General features: G+C 42.8%; 1 protein-coding gene across 6 annotated transcripts in view; it reads left to right on the top strand.

Moving 5' to 3' along the window:
* PNPLA7 (patatin like domain 7, lysophospholipase) overlaps nt 1–23,828 on the top strand; it is a 216,931-nt gene that overhangs the window by 100,503 nt on the left and 92,600 nt on the right. For all 6 annotated transcript variants that reach the window (XM_075579164.1, XM_075579165.1, XM_075579169.1 and 3 more), the window contains 2 exons: nt 664–739; nt 12,040–12,189. In XM_075579164.1, coding sequence (XP_075435279.1) covers nt 664–739; nt 12,040–12,189 — 226 coding nt within the window. The remainder of the gene's footprint in view (nt 1–663; nt 740–12,039; nt 12,190–23,828) is intronic.

Below are 23,828 nucleotides of genomic sequence, written 5' to 3'. Positions count from 1 at the left end.
TCCTGCAACCTAATGCTGTCAACACATTTCTTCAATGGCAAATGAGTCCTCTCTCACTTCAGTTGCATTACAGAGTCAGACCGTTACAGTGTTTAGTTTGGTTTGCATTGTAAAGAAAACAAGGGGAACACTCAGGGCTCAATTTCACGTGTTGAGTAATAGAGGAACTTTTGAAGGTCTTCCTTAAAAAAAATTAGCGGCATTAAGAATATTGTGAAAACCTCCAAAATCCAGTTTCGTCCCGGCATTGCCTTCTACGCAGGCCATTTCTGACGGCCAACGTCTTTTGCTCTTGTTCCATATTGTAAGCTCACAACAAGTTTAACGAGATTGCTAAATGAGTCCCGAGACATACGATAGAATACACAATAGGGGCTTATACCTAACTGAGGAAAGAATGAAACCTAATTAAACAGGCCTCTCTGTCGGGGGAGGGGGTTAACAGGGCTTTTACAGTACATGGCTGTTGCAGGAGGCATACAGTAGTAATAGGCAATTTAGATAAAACTCAATTACCCAAATACATAAAGAAAAAAAAATCAATACTTCCTATATTATAACAGGCTGGAATTCTATTAACCGCTGATTAATGGCCATATGGTGATTTGGCCCATTCCTGCGTTAATGAAATCACAGCTTCTCTTCCTCTTCTGCCCTACCCAGGTGGTGACGAGACTCATTCATTTGCTTGGTGAGAAGATACTTGGCAGCCTCCAGCAGGTCAATGGCCCACTTACAGGTGAGGAATGGTTCTTGGGCTCCCCGGGGTTATTTCATTGGCAAATCGCTGAGTTGTCATTTTTAGGAATCTGGCTCAGAGTCAGTTTACTGCAGATAATGCTCTATTAGGAGCATAAGCTGAGCACGCACGAAACACCAAGAGCGTGTCCACAAAGGGGTCTGGGAAGTTAAAAAGCAGAAAGCCTCTGTTGCAAGCATGTACCCAGAATCCTTCACACCTGTATTTTATGATACCCAAGCATTGACAAAAGGCCAACAGACATACTGTATCTGTCATGCAAATGAGCATGAATGAATCAAACCCGCATAAATGCCATTAAGGGACCCAAATCTTGTTCTCCCATAAACTTGGAAAGCAGAATGTCATACAAAGGGCTGAGATTGTTGCTCTGTGTAAAGGTTGACGCGGCAATCCCCCACAGAAGCCTATATAAGGTTAAAGCAGCAGTTCAAGCAATATCCTACATGTGTGTGTGTTTTTTTTAATAAATCAGTTCTGTACTATGAGAAAATACTTGTAGCATTTAAAAAAAAAAAAAAAGAATGTTTTAAAGATTTTTTTAATGTTTCTAAGGCTTTGCCCCCGCTGCCTACTACAGCGTCCGCTGTGGCGCACGCTGCACGGATGAGTGCCCTCCCCTCAATGGCGCCGGGCCCGCTGCGAGGGGGGGCCGCAGCGCTCGGGCGAGAGCTGCTCCTGCTCTCAATAGAATTGAGAGCAGGACTCGTGTTGAGCGATACGGCACGCCCCCCGGCGGTTCAGCCAATGAGGGCGAACCTGCCGGGTGACGTCATGGCCGCGCCCTCGTCACGCCCCCCGCCACGCCCCCCCCCACGGTCTCTCCTCCTGCAGTGAGCTGCAGACCGGGGAATCGGCTGAACGCGCCGCCAAAAGCGCGGGCGCGCGTTACAGCGGCGTGACCGGGGCCTTAGCCTTATGCAGGAAGTATTTCCAAAGTGACCGCCCCTTCCTCTTCTGATAGGCTCTGGCTCTTGAGCCCCGCCCCCTCTCTAGCAGTGCACCAATTGTATCTAGTAACTGCCCAGTCAATCATATTCCAGGAACTACATTGCCCAAAATGCTGTGCAAGAACTGAATTAAATAACCCGTAGCAAGCGATCGATTACAAGAGAACAGTTCGATCTGCAGCTTAGCCAAACACTTGCCAGTGTGCAGATTGTATTGATGCACATATTGAATGGGAAAATATATATATGTTTTTTTAAAATGGCAGCTTGAACTCCTGTAATGTTCGTATCTTGCACCAGAGAATGTCCAGCTCTTTAAAAATCCGAATTTTCTGAATTTCCAGTGAGTGTGGCTCCATTTTAACCTCCTGGATACTTAATATGTCAAATAAGTATAACTTCAGAATGCAACATCAGACTTTAAATATAAAAACGGCATTAGGAAGGGCGACGAGATTTATAAAACAAAAAAATTAAATAATAAAAATATAAACTGCAAAGAAAATGGCGTCAGTGTGGACTGCTGCTTTAATTAGGAATCGTCAAAAAAGAGATACAGGAATAAATTGGTTACAATTTACAGTGTCAGTTTATTACTTTCATTTATTACTTAATACAAGCTGATCGCATTTTCCTTTCTTCTCGAGAGTCTCTCCCCAGTCACACAAATCCTTTCCACTAAAAGCATCATCCATGATATTTTTAAGCACAAGTTTAAATGTCCAGTAAAGTAAGAAACAGAATTTAAAGATGACAATCTCATAATCTGTAGTTCCTGAAAAAAGATGCGTGTCCACTTACATGTTACCTGCCAGAGTATCTTCCTTTTACGGAAGTCGATGCAATTTAGTGTTATTCTTTCAACTTTCATCATAGTCACTTTGTGATTATTCTATATAATGTACACAATTCGGGTTGCCAGGTGCCTTCCCCAAAAATACTGGGCACCATGGTGAAAGGTGCGACGCGCTAAAAACACACACACACACACACACACACACACCTCTCACCGCTCCATGCTGTCTCCTCCTCTTCTTGGCCCCACCCCCGGCTCCTGACACCTGCTCCTGATTGGCTGCATTACCCAGCAGCATCCAGATGGAGGAGGCTACGCAGCCCCCTAGCAGAGAACCTGCTCGGTGAAATCCTGCGGCCCCCCAAGCCAGAGAGGTAATACCGGACACATACATGTCCTGTATTACCTCATTTTGTTTTACTGGACAGTGTGTCCAAATATAGGACAGTCTTGTTCAATACTGGACACCTGGCAACCCTATGCACAATATGCTGTGCGTGGAACCAAACCATGAAACCTAACTAAACGACAACAGATCGCATAGCATATTAATTAGGGACTTATGATCTTTGTGAGAGAGTGATGCAACAGCCCAACTACTAGAGTGCCTTGACACCATTGTAAAAGCATCCGGCATATCAAAAGCCGTGTGACATAATGGCCGAAAAGGCTGACTTTTAAGGATAATATTTGTTTTGCTGGCTTTGCTCCTTGCTTTTTAAAGTAATGTAAGCGAATCACTCCCACTGCAGTGTCAGTGACCATCATTTGGCCTGCCCAGGATGTTGCCATGGTTACAACATGTGGACTCATCTCCCCAATGGAAAGTAATCGGCCTGAAGCTTGAACACACAGTGACATATCGGCATGTCAGGCTTTATACAGCAATGACCGTAAAAAGGAACTCTTGTTTGCAGGCCTGGTAATTACCAGTTCTGCAGGTTAATCCTCATACAAAAGGCCAGTTGTTGGTTCTGCCCCATGCCGTGTGTAATTGTATAATTAGCCTGATTTAAAACCTGTGCATGGCCCAAAACTGTGAAACCCAACTAATAGATATCAAACAAGGTTCCGCTATTGTACTCAGGATTGGACACTTAATCAGAGAATATATCAATTTAAAATTTAAATCCAGGGCTTGACATTTTCTGTTGGCTAATTGAGTTTGCAGCCCTAAATGCAATACTGTAACCTGTTTTGTCTGTGGAAGTTTAAGGAGCTATGCAGACTGGGAACAATTTGCTCCCCAATCTTGCCTGAACCGGGAGGAACCGGGAGGTCCCCCAGAACTGACCAGTGGTTCAGGGATCTCCGGTTCAGGAGCGGCGATCATGAGGTCCACCAGGCAAACTGGAAGACATAAAATAATAATAATAATAGCATGTTCTTGTATAGCGCTGCTTGTTTTACGTAGCGCTTTACAGAGACATTTTGCAGGCACTGGTCCCTGCCCCATAGAGCTTACAATCTATGTTTTTTGGTGCCTGAGGCACAGAGATAAAGTGACTTGCCCAAGTAGCCGACACCGGGAATTGAACCAGGTTCCCCTGCTTCAAACTCGGTGTCAGTCAGTGTCTTTACTCACTGAGCCACTCCTTCTCCCCGTGTCACGGCTCTCCCACGGCCAATAGAAAAGCTGCAGCGTCATTGGCGAGGTTATGTTGCAGCTTTCTATTGGTGACCCTGTATTTTTTTGTGTTTAAAAAAAAACGGGACAAAACATATACAAATATCTCTGGAACCATATGGTTCCTGGACGGCAGTGGACCACTGATCGGCTCCAAGGAACACTCCGCTTCAGGAATGAACGCTGCTAATTCCCATGCAACGCTGCTAAGAATATGTAGTACTTTTAAAACCTCCTGTGGCATTGTGAGCAGATAGAACTTGATACACTACCTGTTTGTTGCCCCAAACCCCAGTAAGCTGGGTTACATAGTTTCATAGTAGATGAGGTTGAAAAAAGACTTACGTCCATCAAGTTCAACCTATGATACATTTAGATGACAGATACTTTATCCTTTATCTGTACTTACAACATATTGATCCAGAGGAAGGCAAACAAAAAACCCCAGTGACACATCATCTAATGCCACAGGGCCCTGCGCCCTAGACCTCCAACAGGCGAATTGGCCAGAGATGTGATCCTCATAGCACACGCCTACAAAACTAAAGAGGCTCTCCGACGGGTGACCCGCGAGGAACGATCGCACACTTTCGAAAACATGCCCCTTCAGATGTTCTAGGATATAGCTCCATCCACTCTGGCTGACCGGAGGAATCTGAGATCGCTGACCGAAATTCTGCGTGACAAAGGTGTTTGTTACAGCTGGGGATTTCCTTGTAAAATTTTGGTGAACCGAGAAGGCCGTACATACGTTTTGAGAGATCTTGACAAAGCTGCCACTTTTTTGGAGAGCCCGGTCACCACACCGCGCCGCAAGACCTTCAAACTCCTAGACCTCAGCGAATTCCAACACCAGAATGGCACAAAGTCCAAGACAAGCGACGTGCCGACAAACACTCACCTGATCCAGCTCCCGTTTCAGAGGCAGTCAGCTGAACATCCCACATTTATGGGTTTACGGTAAACGCGCCCCAAAAGCCCAATTAGGGCATGAGGCGCTCTGACTGATTACCACTTATTTGGATATTTTGTTACCAGCGAACTGTTACCCTTGAAGAAAAGAGGGAAGGGAGAGATCAATCTACACAAATCGATATAATAAACAATCTCCCCTCTGGGGTATAAACAAAGGGGCCCCGTTTGTCAGTCTATCTGGCGAGCCTACGTACTCTCTCATAGCTCGGGAGTACAGAAGAAAGCCCAGATCAAGAAGATAAGCGGGTCCCGACAATCTGTGATAGACTTTATAGTGAAATATGTACACAGAAAATAATGTTAAACGGTCTAGAGATTTTATAGTTACTATACAGTTGAGTTGTGGCTATATCTATAGTTATATACAGCTATTTAATAGACGTACTTATATTTGAAAAGGGGGGGGAAAGCTATCCCCTATTTTTTTTTTTTTTTAAAAAAGCACATTTAGGTTCAGTTGGGAATAAGTAATTAATAAGGAAATTTGTATTAGGAAGGTCCCTAAAAACAGGTCATGTTTGGCTAGACGGCCACTCTGATTTTGATTCCGTTAGCTCCGCCCCTTCCCCTCTCCAGATGTGTCCCTCACTCCCTATTGACGGCTGGCATGGCGGTAGCGATTATTGGCGATCCGTGTCCCCATTGTCCTCCCAGTTTCTATAGCCCTACACCCCCTCCCCCCTTGCTATTTCCCCATCCTTATCTATTCTATTTAGTTCGTTATCTGTTTCTTCTCCCTCCCCCCCTCCATCCTAGTTTCAAATCTCCTCCAACGTTTTTAATATTCTCCCCCCTAGCACAGAAGATCCCTCTTCTTATACTTCTCTGTCTTTCATCTGCGCTACAAAGATGGAACATTATTGCCAAAGGCACGGACATTTTCCTCTCAATTATTTGGGATAACCGGTTTTATTAAATGGCTGTATGTTCTTGCCAATATTGCCCAGTATGCCAAAAGAAGATGCTGAAGGCATTAACAGCAACTTTCATCCTTTAAGCTGAAGGAAAAAACTTTCAGAGAATTAACATACAACATTGCAGAACCCTCACCCCAAAACAATGCAAGACCTGTCATTCTCTGTCCTCTGTCATGCGGTTCCATTGGAGTATTTTTGTAGGGCTGGCAGTTTATACCACTCTGTATGTGCACTGTGATTCTGTGACCCAACAATATACATTTTAAAGCATAAAGCACATGTAGCTGCTCTGGGTCTTGAACAGAGAATTGCAATGTTCTTACTAATAGACTTGGCTGCTTATTTTTAGGGAACTAGTGTGTTATGTTGAATTCTGATGCATTATTTTGCAACCAACTCAGACAGGTCTAAAAAAAAATGTATACAGTCGGGGACCGCAGGAAAGCATTAAAAAATATATATTTCTGTTGCTTATTCATGAGATGTGACGTCTTCGTATATGATGTCTGCATTTTAGTTTGACGTACGCGATTAATTAAACTGTTCAGGTGAGAAAATGTCACATACTCTATAATACAGTATCACTGCTTAAGGGCTCATCTTAAAAAAGATCAAATATTAATTGTAAAAAGTACATTTGCTGTTGCAATAAACACCAGTTTGATGTGCCTTGCATGGTGAGTATATCGACATACTCCGGCTCAGATCTCCCTCCTGATGAAGCGCTATGGATAGGGCGAAACGCGTCGGACTGTTTTTCTCCTTTGGATCCATTTGTCACTTTATATCTAAATAAAGTGAGAATATTTTTTAACGTTTGCATTGTGGGAAGGATTGCTACGTCTGCACATCATCTATTTACTGACTTTAGGCCTTAACCAGCAAGTTTCTTACATTTCGATGCAGGGGTAATAAGACCACGTTTTTGAGACTTTTATACAGTGTGTAGCTTATAAGGTTTCTTGGCACATATTTGCAGGGTAAATTGTACTATCATAACTTTAATATCATTTAGTTTTTCATTTAAATAACGAAACAATTTCAATAGTGTCTGCATGGATTTCTGTTGTGTGAACCAGCACTTCTATATTGCAGTATATTATTGTAATGGTAGGTGTATGATGAAAATGATTGATTGAATCATGCATTTGCTTTGAAGGCAAGTGTGTGTGTTGCAGTGTGTGTGTTGCAGTGTGTGTGTTGCAGTGTGTGTGTTGCAGTGTGTGTTATAATATTTAGAACTTGCAGAGACTGAATTCACTTTGAAGAATGTGGCATTTTTCTCCCCACTACTGAAGATGGCAGTAAAAAAAAAAAAAAGCAGAGTATTCAGGTGCGGCGTTCACATAATCCTCAGGAGGCAGATTGCGAAAGAACATACAGTAACGACACAAAGGCTGAGCCAACGTCCCAAGCTGAGGTTGCAGCTGTCAGAAAATCTTTAGATTCTGCAAGCTGTGCTCTATAATAAAACAAGTTACATAAGTGAAACGCAACAAAAAAAGGATTCAGTACAATGGGAGCCCTGCCATGCAATGTTGCTCGTGAAACAATGGAAAGAACTTGTGGTTAAGAGATGTGACGTTTTGCTGATCGCTGTATCTCGAGTATGAAAAAATAAAGCCGGGGTAGCGATGGCTTGAATTGACTCTGGAGGGTAATATAAAATGCACAGCAGTTATTCCGACTCCGAAAAAGCAACGTTTTCTGCTCTGTACACTGACGTCAGCCCCTTTTTATATATCCAATAGCAAATCCCAAACCACGAAGAGAGGAGAGGGTCACAGACTTATTGCCAAATTAAAAATATGTGTTGATTCATTGTACAGCAAATAAAATCACCACCTGTGAGCACATTCACCTGTCTCAGACAGGTCCACAACGCTGCCTTTCCCCATTATCTCTTAGCATGCGGTGCTTCCACGGCAGCCAGGGATTATAGGTAAGGACATGCAAATGAGCACTCAGTGTGTCACTTTTTGCTTCATGTTCATTTTAACATGGATCCCTATAAGCTTATGCCTGCCGTATTACACAGCTTTTCAGCACAGCCTGGGTTAATGCAATGCATGACCAGCAAACCTACTCACAGACAGCTGTTTCTACCTGCTGGTCCTCAGTCTGAGGATGGTTACTGGCTCTGCAGGGTGAAACTGCTAGTGATTACAACCAGACACAATACACGTTATGGTGAGTGAAAAAAAGTTACTAAAACCCTCCACTGTACAGCAAATAAAAATACCACATGTGAGAACATTCACTTGTTTCAGGAGGTCAATAATTATAATCCAGTGGTTTCCAACCTTTTTTTGGTTAAGGAACCCTATGTGAAATTCTGAGGAACCCCCAACCCTCTCTAATAGCGCGTCTGAAATCAGATGCATTGTAAGGAACCCCGACCCTCTCTAATAGCGCGTCTGAAATCAGATGCATTGTAAGGAACCCCAACCCTCTCTAATAGTGCGCCTGAGATCAGATGCATTTTAAGGAACCTCAACCCTCTCTAATAGTGCGTCTGAGATCAGATGCATAGTAAGGAACCCCAACCCTCTGTAATAGCGCGTCTGAGATCAGATGCATTGTAAGGAACCCCGACCCTCTCTAATAGCGCGTCTGAGATCAGATGCATTGTAAGGAACCCCGACCCTCTCTATTAGGGCGTCTGAGATCAGATGCATTGTAAATACTTCTGTATTTGGTACAATTTTAAAATGACCTGAAAATTACATGGAACCCTTTAGGGGATGCCCGGGAAACCCAAGGGTTCTTAGGAACCCTGATTCAAAAACACTTATAACCTATAATTCAGAATAGAAATGGTATAACATTGGTTATCAGCCTTAAAACTGCAAATATGTTAGTCCCTTACTATAAGTACAGGCATCGTGTGTTAAACCCAATGTAATGCAAATACAAATATCACATGTGAGCACATTCGCATGTCTCAGAGAGGTCTGCAACCCTGTCCCCAATATCTCTTAGCATGCTGCACCCAGCAGCCAGGGATTCTGGGTAATGACCCAATCTAATGAAATGTATCCACTGGTGACATACAGTAATTGTCTTTACTGGCAGCCCCAGACAATCGCCAAAGGTAACATATGGGTGAGAAGATACTTAATAAGAATGAGGAAAAATCAATACTACGTCTTGTGCTTATCCAAAGCAATCAAGGACGAGCTCGTTCCAACGTGAATAAGTGACCGCTGCTACTGTCCACAATCCCCAACCCCCAACTCCGTAACCCTGATGCTTTTACTTTGTAGGTCAGACTGTTTTCTGTAGGGTTCACTGGTAATGCAGTAACATTGCATGGCAACATATGACAGTAGTAGTATGATCTATAGTAGGGGTGCGCAAACTTGGGGCCGCGTCCCCAACGGCAACTAAATTAAATGCCCACGGAGCGGCGACAGCCTCCGTAAATTCCTTTACCTTGGCTCAGACGGCTTCTGGCAACGCGACGTCAAATGACGTTGCAGGGGTCACGTTCGGCCATGGCAACGTGACGCCAGAATGCCGGAGCCAAGGTAAGGAGGGGGGCACGAGCAGTTGGGGATAGCCGGCAGGGGGGCGCAGAGGAGAAAGATTGCACACCCCTGATATATAGGAGTTGCAATAAAGTAGGACCCATCAACAGCTTTCCCGGGTCCCCGGATCGATATCTATCCCAGTCGGTCAGGCCTAACTTTCAGGCGCGACCAATTCAACTGAATGGGCTGTAAGATGCCTTATGGAGCAGTATTTTGTATATGGCCCGTAATGGTTTGCTTAAGGATGGCTAGAGACCCCTATCTCATTGAGGGCAGAGTGCCTCTGTAATGCCCCAGTTCCATTCATCATTTTATAACACGATTTCTCTAGAGCTCTTGGATTGTAAACTCTTCGGGCAGGAACTTTTATCCCCTAATGTTTATTTAATGTGTTGTGTACTTATCTCGATTTGAGTTATTTTTCTCTGTGTCACATTTTATTGTGTGTGTGTGTGTGTGTGTGTGTGTCAGAAATAGCCGTGTTAGTCCAGTTGCGATAGTGCACAATACAGGAGTTCTTCAGTATTAGGTGATACTTTTTTTTATTTGGACTAACAATGTATGTCATATGACAGGCTTTCGAGAGTTCTCCTCTCTTCCTCAGGTCAGCAATACTGATTAACAGAGGAGTCTATGGCTAAAACAGAGAAGAAAAAAAAAACAGAGATGTACTGTAGATAAGGTAGGGTGATGTATTCAAACACGTTATCACCCTGTACCTTATCTACAGTACATCTGTGTTTTTTTGTTGTTTTTGTTTTTTTCCTCCCAATCACTGTTTTAGCCACATTTATTTGTTGATCAGTATTGCCGACCTGAACTCTCGAAAAGTTGTCCTATGACATAAATTGTTAGTCCAAATAAAAAAAGGTATCACCTAATACTGAAGAACTCCTTTTTTTTGTGTGTGTGTGTGTGTGTGCGTGCGCGCCTGTCCCATAAATATCAATATAGAAAAATGTTACCTGGAGGTAATGAAGAGACACAAGTCCAACGTTTCGGTCCCGAAGTGGGAACCGAAGTTCTGGGAAGTGCAGTTCTTCCTGTGCAGTGTTCTTCCCGTAGTGGGACCTTCCTCAGACAAGTGCAGTTCTTCCTGTGCAGTGTACTTCCCGTAGTGGGACCTTCCTCAGGGAAGTGCAGTTCTTCCTGTGCAGTGTACTTCCCGTAGTGGGACCTTCCTCAGGGAAGTGCAGTTCTTCCTGTGCAGTGTACTTCCCGTACTGGGACCTTCCTCGGGGTAGTGCAGTTCTTCCTGTGCAGTGTACTTCCCGTAGTGGGACCTTCCTCAGGGAAGTGCAGCTCTTCCTGTGCAGTGTACTTCCCGTAGTGGGACCTTCCTCAGGGAAGTGCCGCTCTTCCTGTGCAGTGTACTTCCCGTAGTGGGACCTTCCTCAGGGAAGTGCAGTTCTTCCTGTGCAGTGTACTTCCCGTAGTGGGACCTTCCTCAGGGAAGTGCAGTTCTTCCTGTGCAGTGTACTTCCCGTAGTGGGACCTTCCTCAGGGAAGTGCAGTTCTTCCTGTGCAGTGTACTTCCCGTAGTGGGACCTTCCTCAGGGAAGTGCAGTTCTTCCTGTGCAGTGTACTTCCCGTAGTGGGACCTTCCCCAGGGAAGTGCAGTTCTTCCTGTGCAGTGTACTTCCCGTAGTGGGACCTTCCTCAGGGAAGTGCAGTTCTTCCTGTGCAGTGTTCTTCCCGTAGTGGGACCTTCCTCAGGGAAGTGCAGTTCTTCCTGTGCAGTGTACTTCCCGTAGTGGGACCTTCCTCAGGGAAGTGCAGTTCTTCCTGTGCAGTGTACTTCCCGTACTGGGACCTTCCTCAGGGAAGTGCAGTTCTTCCTGTGCAGTGTACTTCCCGTACTGGGACCTTCCTCAGGGAAGTGCAGTTCTTCCTGTGCAGTGTACTTCCCGTAGTGGGACCTTCCTCAGGGAAGTGCAGTTCTTCCTGTGCAGTGTACTTCCCGTAGTGGGACCTTCCTCAGGGAAGTGCAGTTCTTCCTGTGCAGTGTTCTTCCCGTAGTGGGACCTTCCTCAGGGAAGTGCAGTTCTTCCTGTGCAGTGTACTTCCCGTAGTGGGACCTTCCTCAGGGAAGTGCAGTTCTTCCTGTGCAGTGTACTTCCCGTAGTGGGACCTTCCTCAGGGAAGTGCAGTTATTCCTGTGCAGTGTACTTCCCGTAGTGGGACCTTCCTCAGGGAAGTGCAGTTATTCCTGTGCAGTGTACTTCCCGTAGTGGGACCTTCCTCAGGGAAGTGCAGTTCTCTACAGGACCGAAATGTTGGACTTGTGTGCTAGTATTTTATCAAGTGCTGTCTCTTCATTACCTCCAGGTAACATTTTTGTGTGTGGGTGCCATGCCATGCATACTGCAAATACGATGACGTTGACATGCTGCTGGCTCCATGCAGATGTAGCAGGTCTCCCCTTGTATGAGGATGCAAGCTTTAGAGTTCTGACCTTTTCTTTTTCTTTCTCCTTTACAGGTCACGGACTGGGGCTACACACCACAGGTAGCAAGTGGGATTCTGGAAACCCAGCCAGCAACCTTTCCACCGTGGCCATCCTGCCAGTGTCCGAGGAGGTTCCTCTCACAGCCTTCACTCTGGAGCTGAAGCACGCTCTCAGTGCCGTGGGTAAGAGCCCCTCATCAGCCCGCTTGTAAACCCTTGTATAAGTAACGCGCCGCCCAGCCAAAGGTACGTGATGGGAGACGTGGGCCGTACTCAGGGCAGCCCAACGCTTGGTAAGTGGCCGAGTAAGTGATACACTGAAAGTAAAGACTTGGCTTCAACACCCCCTGCCCCCCCCCCAGCAGCCTTTAATATTTCAAATGCTTATATCTCCTGAAGGGAGCATTGGCGTTTAAAACGAGTGGCCCTGTTGGGAAGAGGGGATCAGCACGGACTGCTGCATTAAAGTGCAGCCGCATAGCTCTGCATTTACTCAAGCCTGTTCCAATGTCTTAATGATGCAGCCGGTTATTCCAAGCACCAAAGAGAGCTAGTAGCAGTGGCACACGTAGGATGGTGAAGGTACAGTCACCCGTGCAGGCTTGTGTGTTTTTTTTTTTTTTTTAATCCCCTCTGTGTAATAAAGGGTCTGGTTTCACCCCTTTAGTTGTTTTCCTTACTCGCTGATTTGTTTTAAACGGTATGTTTTATTTTTAAAACTGCACCTTTAAATGGATTTGATACCTGCTTAAAAAAAAAAAAAATCTAATAAGTATTTTAAATACATGTTTAACCTTTTAAAGAGTCCATGGTAAACAAGGAGTTTTAACAGTCTTGAGTCTTGTGATAACCGATTGTAAACTTGCATGTAAGAAAATGTGTTGATCTGCATTTTTTTTTTTTTTAATCTTTGTTTTAATTGATTATGCTGCCATTATTCGCAAAACAGATGAAGGGAAAGACCAAGTAGCTGCGTTGGGAGTTCTATTCCAAAAAAAAACAACAGCAAATGTAGAAATATATCGAATTTAATCAGGGCTAGTGGTAAAATAAGACCTAGATTTAGAGATCTCATAGCACCGTTGGACCGTAACCTGGTTTTAGAGGCTTACAATAATCCTTGGATTTTTTTCCTCTAAGGTGGTTATTCATAAATACAGACTTTCTTCCAGCAATAACCTCTGCAAGAAGAGTGAGCGACTTAGGAGCTTTAGGCCGTGATTACACCAAAAAATCGCCCCGCAGGGCCAGAACAAATATGATAAATCCAATAAAAGTGTTCATACCTTGTGGCGACGGCCATGCCGCGCCATACTGCACAGCGGGAGGCTGTGGAAAAGCAGAAATATGGGTCTTCTTGCATACTTTTGCAAAACACTATAAGCTAGATCTACCATTATCTGCAAGTGCCACCTTTGGAAGGAAAGTCCGACATCCGGCTGTTTCATTATAATGTAAACCACCCTTTTGATTTTTGTGGGGACTGCTTTGGGACGTCCCTACTGTCATGCGCTAGCATGGAGGGACGGGGGAGAAAATGGAAATGTTACCTTATTCATCATTTCATTTCTCCGGGTCCGTCCATGGCAGCACATGATTGATTGATTCCCATCCTCTTTTTGGCTATTTAATTGCAAGGATTCAGTAGTACATTTGGTTTTAGGTGTTTTCTCCCTTTTTTAAATCTATATTTTGTTTCCCTGACTATAAAAATGTATGTATTAGGTGGAAAGGAGCACATACTCCCTACTGTCATGTACTGCCATGGAGGGACTAGGAGCAATGAAATTATTGGCAAAATACAATTTCCATTTTCTTCGTCATTACAGGATTAAACCAGCCCTGCCCCCTTCAGTTCACTTAATTAAACATTTATTTACCTTTTGAAGTGGGCAACCCATGTTTGGATCCCAGTGTTTGCTTTCCTTGTGACCTTGGGCAAGTCATTTTATTGGCCTATGCTTCAGGCACCAAAATTAGATTGTAAACTTTACAGGGGAAGGGACTCACATCTGCAAAATTCTATGTACAGTGCTGCATACATTGTCTGCATTTTATATACGATAAATATATATATATATATATATATATATAGGCAATACGATACCGCATCAAGATGAAATATCAGAGGCAGCACTCCAAATGGTTGTCAAAATATTGTATTGAATCAACAAGACATCATTCCAACGTTTCGGTCCACAAACGGGACCTTTATCAAGGTGATGTGATTTACAGAGTGAGAACGAACACACATATATACCTAAAAACCCATTAAGTGTACAGGTGCAAGAAATAATGAACTTAATCACTCCTCCCATCCATGTTGTTTAACCCCTTGTGTACCTGTCAGCAACTCAGCGGTTGCTGCAGCTCTGGAGTACCTGCGTGTATCTGACACGCATCTATGGTTACTGGAACGCAAGGAAATCTCCATTAAAAACCAACTGCGTTTGCGCAAGGTTTCGAACTCTAAAAGTACATAAAACAGCCATTATTTTACTATTTAAATGATAGCACACTTAGGAAATACATCTATGCATGTTAGGGAACACTCACATATATAATGCAGCCATCCAAAAGGATCAGGTAAGCGAGGAATAACGAGGCTGCAAAAAACGGAACCAACTGCGCGTGCGCGAACCGCCAATGGGTGTAAAATAAATAAATAACTAAAGAGTCTGTTCCTTAAAGGGACACGCACCTCCTGCAGCCAACTGCGCATGTGCGACCATTAGATTAATGCCAACAGTCATAATAACTGCCACGAACTATAGAAACAGCACTCATAGGTGATGAAAGCATGTTTGCACCACCAAAAATCATCAAACCCCTGATAAGCAACATGAGGGAATACATGGATCTAAACAAATAGCACTTGAAAAAAAGCACCAACGGTGATGATAAAAACACACCATAAAATGTGAACATACATGATGATGTATACTGACAAGATATATAAAAAATAAATAAATGAAGTACACAAATCATTACTGCAACATGCTGTGGCAATAGATATGGTTAATATAAAACCATATAAATCTCTGATGGAGATTTAAGTATCATAAAGTGATCTTTTGCCATGTCAGGCCCATATTCTATCTATTAATGATTACCTTCACAAACCCAAAAGGAAGGGAGAGGTAGCTCATGACTATGCCTAAATCAACTTTTATCAGATAATAATTTAGCACGAGCTTACCTCTCCCTTCCTTTTGGGTTTGTGAAGGTAATCATTAATAGATAGATTATGGGCCTGACATGGCAAAAGATCACTTTATGATACTTAAATCTCCATCAGAGATTTATATGGTTTTATATTAACCATATCTATTGCCACAGCATGTTGCAGTAATGATTTGTGTACTTCATTTTTTTTTTTTATATATATATCTTGTCAATATACATCATCATGTATGTTCACATTTTATGGTGTTTTTTTATCATCACCGTTGGTGCTTTTTTTCAAGTGCTATTTGTTTAGATCCATGTATTCCCTCATGTTGCTTATCAGGGGTTTGATGATTTTTGGTGGTGCAAACATGTTTTCATCACCTATGAGTGCTGTTTCTATAGTTCGTGGCAGTTATTATGACTGTTGGCATTAATCTAATGGTCGCACATGCGCAGTTGGCTGCAGGAGGTGCGTGTCCCTTTAAGGAACAGACTCTTTAGTTATTTATTTATTTTACACCCCTCGGCGGTTCGCGCACGCGCAGTTGGTTCCGTTTTTTGCAGCCTCGTTATTCCTCGCTTACCTGATCCTTTTGGATGGCTGCATTATATATGTGTGTTCCCTAAAATGCATAGATGTATTTCCTAAGTGTGCTATCATTTAAATAGTAAAATAATGGCTGTTTTATGTACTTTGAGAGTTCGAAACCTTGCGCAAACGCAGTTGGTTTTTAATGGAGATTTCCTTGCGTTCCATTAACCATAGATGCGTGTCAGATACACGCAGGTACTCCAGAGCTGCAGCAACCGCTGAGTTGCTGACAGGTACACAAGGGGTTAAACAACATGGATGGGAGGAGTGATTAAGTTCATTATTTCTTGCACCTGTACACTTAATGGGTTTTTAGGTATATATGTGTGTTCGTTCTCACTCTGTAAATCACATCACCTTGATAAAGGTCCCGTTTGTGGACCGAAACGTTGGAATGATGTCTTGTTGATTCAATACAATATTTTGACTAACATTTGGAGTGCTGCCTCTGATATTTCATCTTGATGCGATATCGTATTGCCTACATTATTTTATAGGATTTGCACCCAGTATTTTGTTGATCCAGACGGAGTGCTTGTGGTTCTTTCAAACTGCTATATACTGTATATATATAATCAAAAAATAAATAGATGATACCGTTCTGTGGCTAACGAAATGCTTTTATTTGTGCGAGCTTTCGAGATACACTGATCTCTTCTTCCGGCGATGTTACAATGAATGAAGCAAGGATAACTTAAAAACAGTGTCTCTTGGAATGTTATCTGTGCTTCTCCTTCCCCCGGTGTGGATGTGTTTTATGGCTAGAGGTGTCAAAGGGTAACTGAAAGCAAGTGAAGAAAGAGTGTGTATGTGTATCAGTGTGAATAAAAATGAATGGAGAGCCCACAGTATAAACAGTGCTCTACACAAGGTGTGTGTGGAGTGAGAGGGATATAAATGGTGTGGGTGGGTGTGGAAATGTGAGAGTTTGTAGCACAACTAAAAGTGTGTGTGGATACTATGTGGTCCCTATTGGTGTATATGGATGGAAAAATAAGGAGTATTAGTATGTGTGAGAGACAACTGTGTGTGCATACATATAGCACAGTATGTACAGACATGGCCTTTAGCGCTCATGGGAAGAGAGTTCACTAGTGTCAGTAATGACTCATAAAATTTCGATCTCTGTTTAGGCCACTGCTAAGTGTCCCGAACAGTTGCATAAATTTGTATTCATGCAACCGTCTCTCTTTCGGGGTTTTAAGATTACCTTTGAGTATGGCAACCCTCAGATCGTTCATCTTATGGCCAGAGTCAGAGAAATGTTCGCCAACAGGACTGTCTCTTGTTCCGCGTGTGATGCTGTGGCGATGCAGGTTCATTCTCTTGTTTAGCCCCTGTCCTGTCTCACCTATGTAGTAGCAGCCCCCTGGGCATTTCATGCACATGATGAGGTACACGACATTGCTGGAGGAACAGGTGTATATATATATATATATTTTTTTTTAAGGGTTTATTCACCCAAAGTAGGAACATCCTTTTTCAGCAAGCACTACACTATGCCTGGTCCTGTGGAGCTTGCATCCATTGTCACCAGAATCCAAATTTTCTTTGGCTAAGGTTTTTAGAAGTAAGAGATCCTGAGCATTCTTGTTCCATACAGAGGATGCTACCTCCTGCCCTTCCTTCTCCCACCATGTGTCTTCTGCTATTTAAGCACACATTCCCTGCAGTCCATCATCTCTTTACAATGTCCTACTACTGGGTCAAGGTCTTTCCTTGCCCACCAATCACCTCCTTCTAAAACATTTATCTTCCCCATGACCTAATAGCTTGTACATTCCATGAAGGAATCTCATTATTTATGTGGCTTCATTAACTTTTGTCTACCATTTTTTGTGTTGAAGAATACTGTACATTAGCACCATGTGCCAACAACAATTACTGCATTCAGGTCCCTTGAGTGCACAACTGAACAAAAAAGGCTAATTTGTTCATTTCTTTAACACATCGCTGATCTGTGTTTGTTTATTCGCTGCATTTGGGCCTGGAATATTTGTTGCTGGCACGGGCAAAGGAATGGAATTGGCATCTGGTGCGAGAGACGTTTCTGTCCAAACATTTCTTAGCTGACATTAAGCAGTCGTAATAACCATCATCATCGAATTTGCTGTAATAATCTGGTGTCGACTGAGTAACGCAGTAGGGAAGCGGTGGTGTGCGGAGGGGGAAGGTATTTAGATGTTTTTCCTACCAGATATATTTTGATGGATTCGGCAATAAAATATGGTTTGATAATATTGACTTAAGTAGCATTGCAGTCTCGAGCTAAATGTTTTACCATTCTAGTTGAGTACATCTTTACTTACAGTATATATCGTTTATTGTTACTGGGAAAAAACTTCATGTGCAACTACAGTGTAAGGTGTTGTTGAAATTAGCAGATAAGCCGTTTGGGTGTCACATGGCATCTTGCGTATCTTCTTCTCCGTCAGAAAGGCGAGACTCCAGGCTTGGCGTAAGGCTCTCGACAGCTGTAAAGTTGTATGAAATATTTACAGGTGAATTAGATTATTTCAAGGTTGTTGAAAATCCCATTCAACCATCAGAGTGCTTAATGCTTCCTCCTTCTCCTTCCGTGCACCCCAAAACTGGAACAACCTACCAGAGACTCTCATATCCACCACCAGCTTAAGTTCTTTCAAATCTAAAGCTGTCTCACATTTTAACCTGGTCTGTAACTGTTTCATACGCTCATAATATATATTTTCTTTAACTGTGCACGCAATGTCTTGTATATAATGTATACCTTGTTCATTTATGTAACTGTACTTGTAACCATGTATTATTTGTTTTACTCTGTGCCCAGGACATAGTTGAAAATGAGAGGTAACTCTCAATGTATTACTTCCTGGTAAAATATTTTATAAATAAATAAATAAATAAATAATGTAAGTAAGTTGCAGGGGGGAAAGAGCTCAATGTTACCTGATGGGGAGAGACAAAAACATAAATCCCTTCCCCCGTTTTTCTCTTCCCACCCCTGCCCCCCTCTGTACTGTTGAACCGGAGAGTTTCCAGTGTACATTCATGGTGGTGGTACTCTCTGTTTCCAGATATTTTTTTTGCTTAACCCCCATCCAGTATCCTTTGGATGTACAGCATATTTCATGAATGGTGGAACCCTGGGGACCTTATGATGTATGCGGTACGTCATGGGGTTTGGCTCATTTTAATGGGAATGTTCACTTAGATCATGAACTAAACAGAAGGGGAGGACCCCCCTCCCCCCCTTCCATTTACCATACCAGGATTAGAAAGCGATCAAGAGCACTCAGGATAGCGGTGAAGTTGTTGCTAGTGCTGGAGGGTCCATGGCCACGAAGGTGGTTGAACCTTTTGGCCCTGAGGGGATAGAGCAGAGCTCCTTTTTCCTTCTCCAAAACGGGCTACTAGGCAGTCTCTTGCCTCGAGCCAATTTGTAATGGAGACCTTTTGGACATGGATTAAAGCTAGACTACTGGTTGGCTATCCGGAAGCTTCTCTTTCTGGGACATCAAAACTTACGGCTTAGATTCCCTCAAGGTGGATAAATGAAAACATTGGAGTTGTTGGGTGTTTATGTTGTATGTCAACCCCGTTGGTGCCTGAAGGCATCCCTTGATTTTCTGCCATAGGATTTTGCAAGAAATCCTACTACAGGAGCCTATGGTAGAAAAGTAAAATATATCCATCGTGTCTCCTCCCCGACCCCCTCATTCCACAACTACATCACCAGCACGGATTAACGCTGATTTCAATGATGTATCTCTAGCAGTATTTGCAGCAGAGTTGACGCGTTTTGCATCATGAGCTGCATATCACAACAACCCATTTACAAAGAAATACTTCATAGTGAATAAAAAAATTTTTTTTTAAAGTTTTGCTGCAATCCCATTTGTTTAAAAATACCAAATTGTAATGCTACTTTAGCGACCCTTCGTGAATCCAGCTCTAAATATCTTGGGAACCGGGAAGTGAAGGTGGCAAAGATTACCCTGAACTACTCCGTGTATAAAATATTATTTTGTATAAATCAAAGTTCGCTTTGAATTTTACTTTTAATGCTTAGAAGGCATCTTACATAGTTACAAGGGTGAGCAGATGTCGTGGTTTAACAGGGAAAGCTTTTTTTTTTTTGGTCTTTGTCCCGAGTCCCGACTTTAAAAAAAAAATTATTGTTCCGGTGGCCATTCGCGCATGTGCACGAGCGCCGGGAAAATGCCCATCGTGCAGTCCGCAAGCGCCGGTTGTGCATGCGCGCTTTGCTGCTTGTGCATGCGCGGTGGGCACTCGCCATTCGCACACATGCAAAATTAATCTCGGGAACAATATGGTCACCCTACTTATATTTGTATTTACAGTATATTGATCCAGAGGAAAGCACACAAAAACTCCCAGTTTTCAGTTTCATTCCAGTTTCATCATCGATTAATATCTCATAAGGGGAGAAATAAATTATTTTCTGATTCCAAATATTGGCAATACTAATAGGGAAGCCCCTGCTGCTGCCTCAGACAAGTAATAGGCTCTGTCTTCACACGTGCACGCGCAGGGTCTGATCTCCTCCGCATTCATAGTCTCTAACCACGAGTTGATGCGGTTCCCTGCCTGCGCGATCTATACAGGCTCTCAGAGTGCCCCGATGGACACTTTGAGCCTCCGTTGCAATTTGATAGATAGAGAGTTGGGGTGCTCAAACCCGCAGCAACTATATCCAATAACAAAATAATGTTGCCCCTGGAGACACCAGTGGGAGTGGGCAGGCAAATGAAGACTTGTAAGTATCACAATGACAACAGTCAGACTTAACTATAACAGTCTAAACCAAAAAGCCCCACTCACGTCATCTCCAGGGTTTCTCTGCCGGCGTGCAAGCCAAGAAGGATCCAGAATCCAGATGTATCCAGTAGAAAAAACGAATGGCGCACAGCCAGGGAGTCAGGTGTGGAATAAAAAAACTTTTTCTTTATTGCAGCATGGTAGGAGACAAATTCACCCCCTTGGGGGACACAGACAGGGACCTCCTACGCGTTTCGGACCAACGGGTCCTTTATCAAGGAGTATGGGATGTGTACAGAGTGAGCACCTTATATACCTAATGCTTAATTAGCAAATCACTGGAATCTGTGCAAAATTGAATCACGGATCCACTGCACATGCGTGTGACGTCATCCAGCGCGCCGCTTCAACAGCCCAAAGGGTTGTGGGTAGGGACCGCCCCTAATGTCGCCCACGCATGCTCATAGCGGACCGTGAAGGAATAGAGAGAAATTCCCTTACTCTCTGTCTTCGCTCCCGCCCCCCGTGACGTCATAGCGCTCTCCGATTGGCTGAAGTACACCGCTGCACCACCAATGAATGTGTGAGGCAGACGAGGCTGCTCCAATCGCGCAGAGTCTCGCATGCACACACGGAGGGGAGGGAGAAGAGATACAGAGAGGAAAATCTATACATACTAATAAAAAACGAACAAACTAAATATAAACGGGTAAAAAATACATACTAATATTAATAAAGGTGCACAACCCAAATACAAATCCCACAAATACAAAGACATAACACAGTGAGTACATAAATAGGATCTATAATCCGTTGCAATTTGATACAGGCAATTGTTGCTCTTATATGGTCTAAGTACTCAGTTTAGTCCCCCGTTTACAGCTGTGATCCAGGGATCTCCTGACAGCAGTTACAATGGGGTTACTTCACTTCTAACATACAGTACAGTCTGTTGCACTCAGCCTATATACATGTGAATATCCGTGTGTCACGATTCCCCTGGGCAGAACTATCACAAAGGTGTGTTAGTCCATGACCCAGTATATACTGACCTCTACATCTGGGTATTTGTCCGCATCAACCATCAGGTCTACAGAGGCTAAGTGACACAGTGTAACATACACAATATACTACAATTATCACAGTAAGACTGAGCTGAGAGCACAATTCAGGCAGCTATCACTATTTGGTGTTTTTATACTGTATGAACCACTACTACTATTCTTATATATATGTACACTACCATGTGTTTGAGACAGTCTCAGATTTATGTGAGAATGAGTTTATTCTGTGTCAGTCTGCCTACTGTGCAAATAGCCTTTTACTAGCGCTCAAAGGGTTATTAGAGGTCATATCCTCCCTACTACTGCACACAGAAGGAGGTTACTCTAGGTCAACCTGACTCATTATTCCACCTACCAGGAATTATCCTACTGAGACTCACCACACACTGGAACTGTCCAGACCTCATGTCATCATAGTTCACTAATTACAAGTACATATAATATTACCATCCCGGTTCAATTTATTCTGCCATTAGTGATCTGCACTTCAGTACTTACCCTAGAGCTACCCTGTAAGAATTGTTTTTTTACCTCAGATCCTTATAAGGACCGTTGTTTAGTGTGACATATGTATTGCACAGTACACACACTTATCATAGACCCTGAACCTATACGGTTCAAGCATTGAAGGTCTGGACACCTTCAGGTCGTCTGTTTTTAATACCCATTATTTAAATTCATTGGTATTATTAAAGTTACGTTTTAAATCATTCACTCATCACACAGAGCGTGAGTGCTGCATTTGGGTTCTATCTCTACCCTACTCTTCTCCAAATATTGGCAATCAGATTTCTCAATGGATCAACATCCTTCCCATGTTTACTTATTTGGTACAGTATATCCCTGTATAATGTTCCTTTCTAAAATGATGTCTAACCTTCTATGGAATAAATCTATTGTATCTGCCATCACAGTCTCCGTGGGTAATGAATTCCACAGTGTAATTGCCCTTACTGTAAAGAACCCTTTCCTTTGTTGCTAGTGAAATCTCCTTTCTTCCAACCTTAAGGGATGCCCCGAGTCCTTTGTTCTGCCCTTGGGATGAATAGTTCTTTTGAAAGCTCCTTGTACTGTCCCCGAATATATTTGAATATAGTTATCATATGCATTTTTAGACACCTCTTTTCTAATGTAAATAAATCTAATTAAGCTAGCCTCTCCTCTTAAGTTAGATTATCTATCCCCTTTATTAATGTGGTGGCTCTTACCTGCACTTTCTCTAGTTCCATAATGTCTCTTTTTTTTTAATGGAGTGGTGCCCAAATCTTCAAATAAACATGTGAAATAGCAATTTTCACACCCATTAAATACATAGTCATTCCAGCTATCCAAATAAAGTAAATCAAGAATTATAATTGGGTAATAACTATAGTGATATATTAATGAAATACAGTTGTTTTAAAACCTAAAGATAGAAGGCCTTTACGCAAGTGTAAAGTTTTAATTATTACTAGAGTGCTGGGTTACAAATGTTGGCATTGCTAACATGATTCTTGTGTCTCTTGATGCATCACAAAAAGAAGAAAACCAAACTCTTTCCGTGAGGTATCTCTGCTGTTCGTTGCAGGCTTTGATATACCATTAGTTAATGTCCATACTTCGCCTTATCTACGCGACGAATGACAAATATATACAGTATATCAATTCATCATTTTGCGTGTGTGTGGGGCAAATGGAAATATAACTGTATGCTCATTTGCATGTCTTAGACAGGTCTGCAACCCCACCTTTCACCATTGTCACACAGCACTTCCACTGCAGCAAGGGATTCTGGGAAATGACATGCAAATGAGCACACAGTGCCACTTTTTGCTTCTAAACCATTTTAAACATGGTTCCCTATAGGCTTAAGCTTGCTGCTTTAAGCACAGCCAGGGTTAAGATGCATAGCCAGTAAACCCACCCACAGACAGCTGTTTCGACCTAAATGGGTCTCATCAGTGTGGGGTTGGTTATACTGGCTATGCAAAGCTGAAGCAATGAGGATGGGTTTTACCATACTTAGTTAAGTTATGGTGAGTTAAAAAAAGTGACAAAAACCCTGCGTTTATGGGGATTATTATGTCGACGTGCTGTAATATGAATGTGGTGATCCTTTGTTAAGGGTCAAAAGGTTTCTAAAGTATCTATATTTGCTCTTTAAAACCGGTTCTATTCCAAACGTCTTTACAGTTGTTTCCCATTGTCTGACATATCTCCCAAAAATAGAGGACTCAAGCCCCCATCACAGCAAC

Source organism: Ascaphus truei, chromosome 21 (assembly GCF_040206685.1).
Source record: "Ascaphus truei isolate aAscTru1 chromosome 21, aAscTru1.hap1, whole genome shotgun sequence".
Taxonomy (NCBI): Eukaryota; Metazoa; Chordata; class Amphibia; order Anura; family Ascaphidae; genus Ascaphus; species Ascaphus truei.
This window is presented reverse-complemented; position numbering and strand designations above follow the sequence as displayed.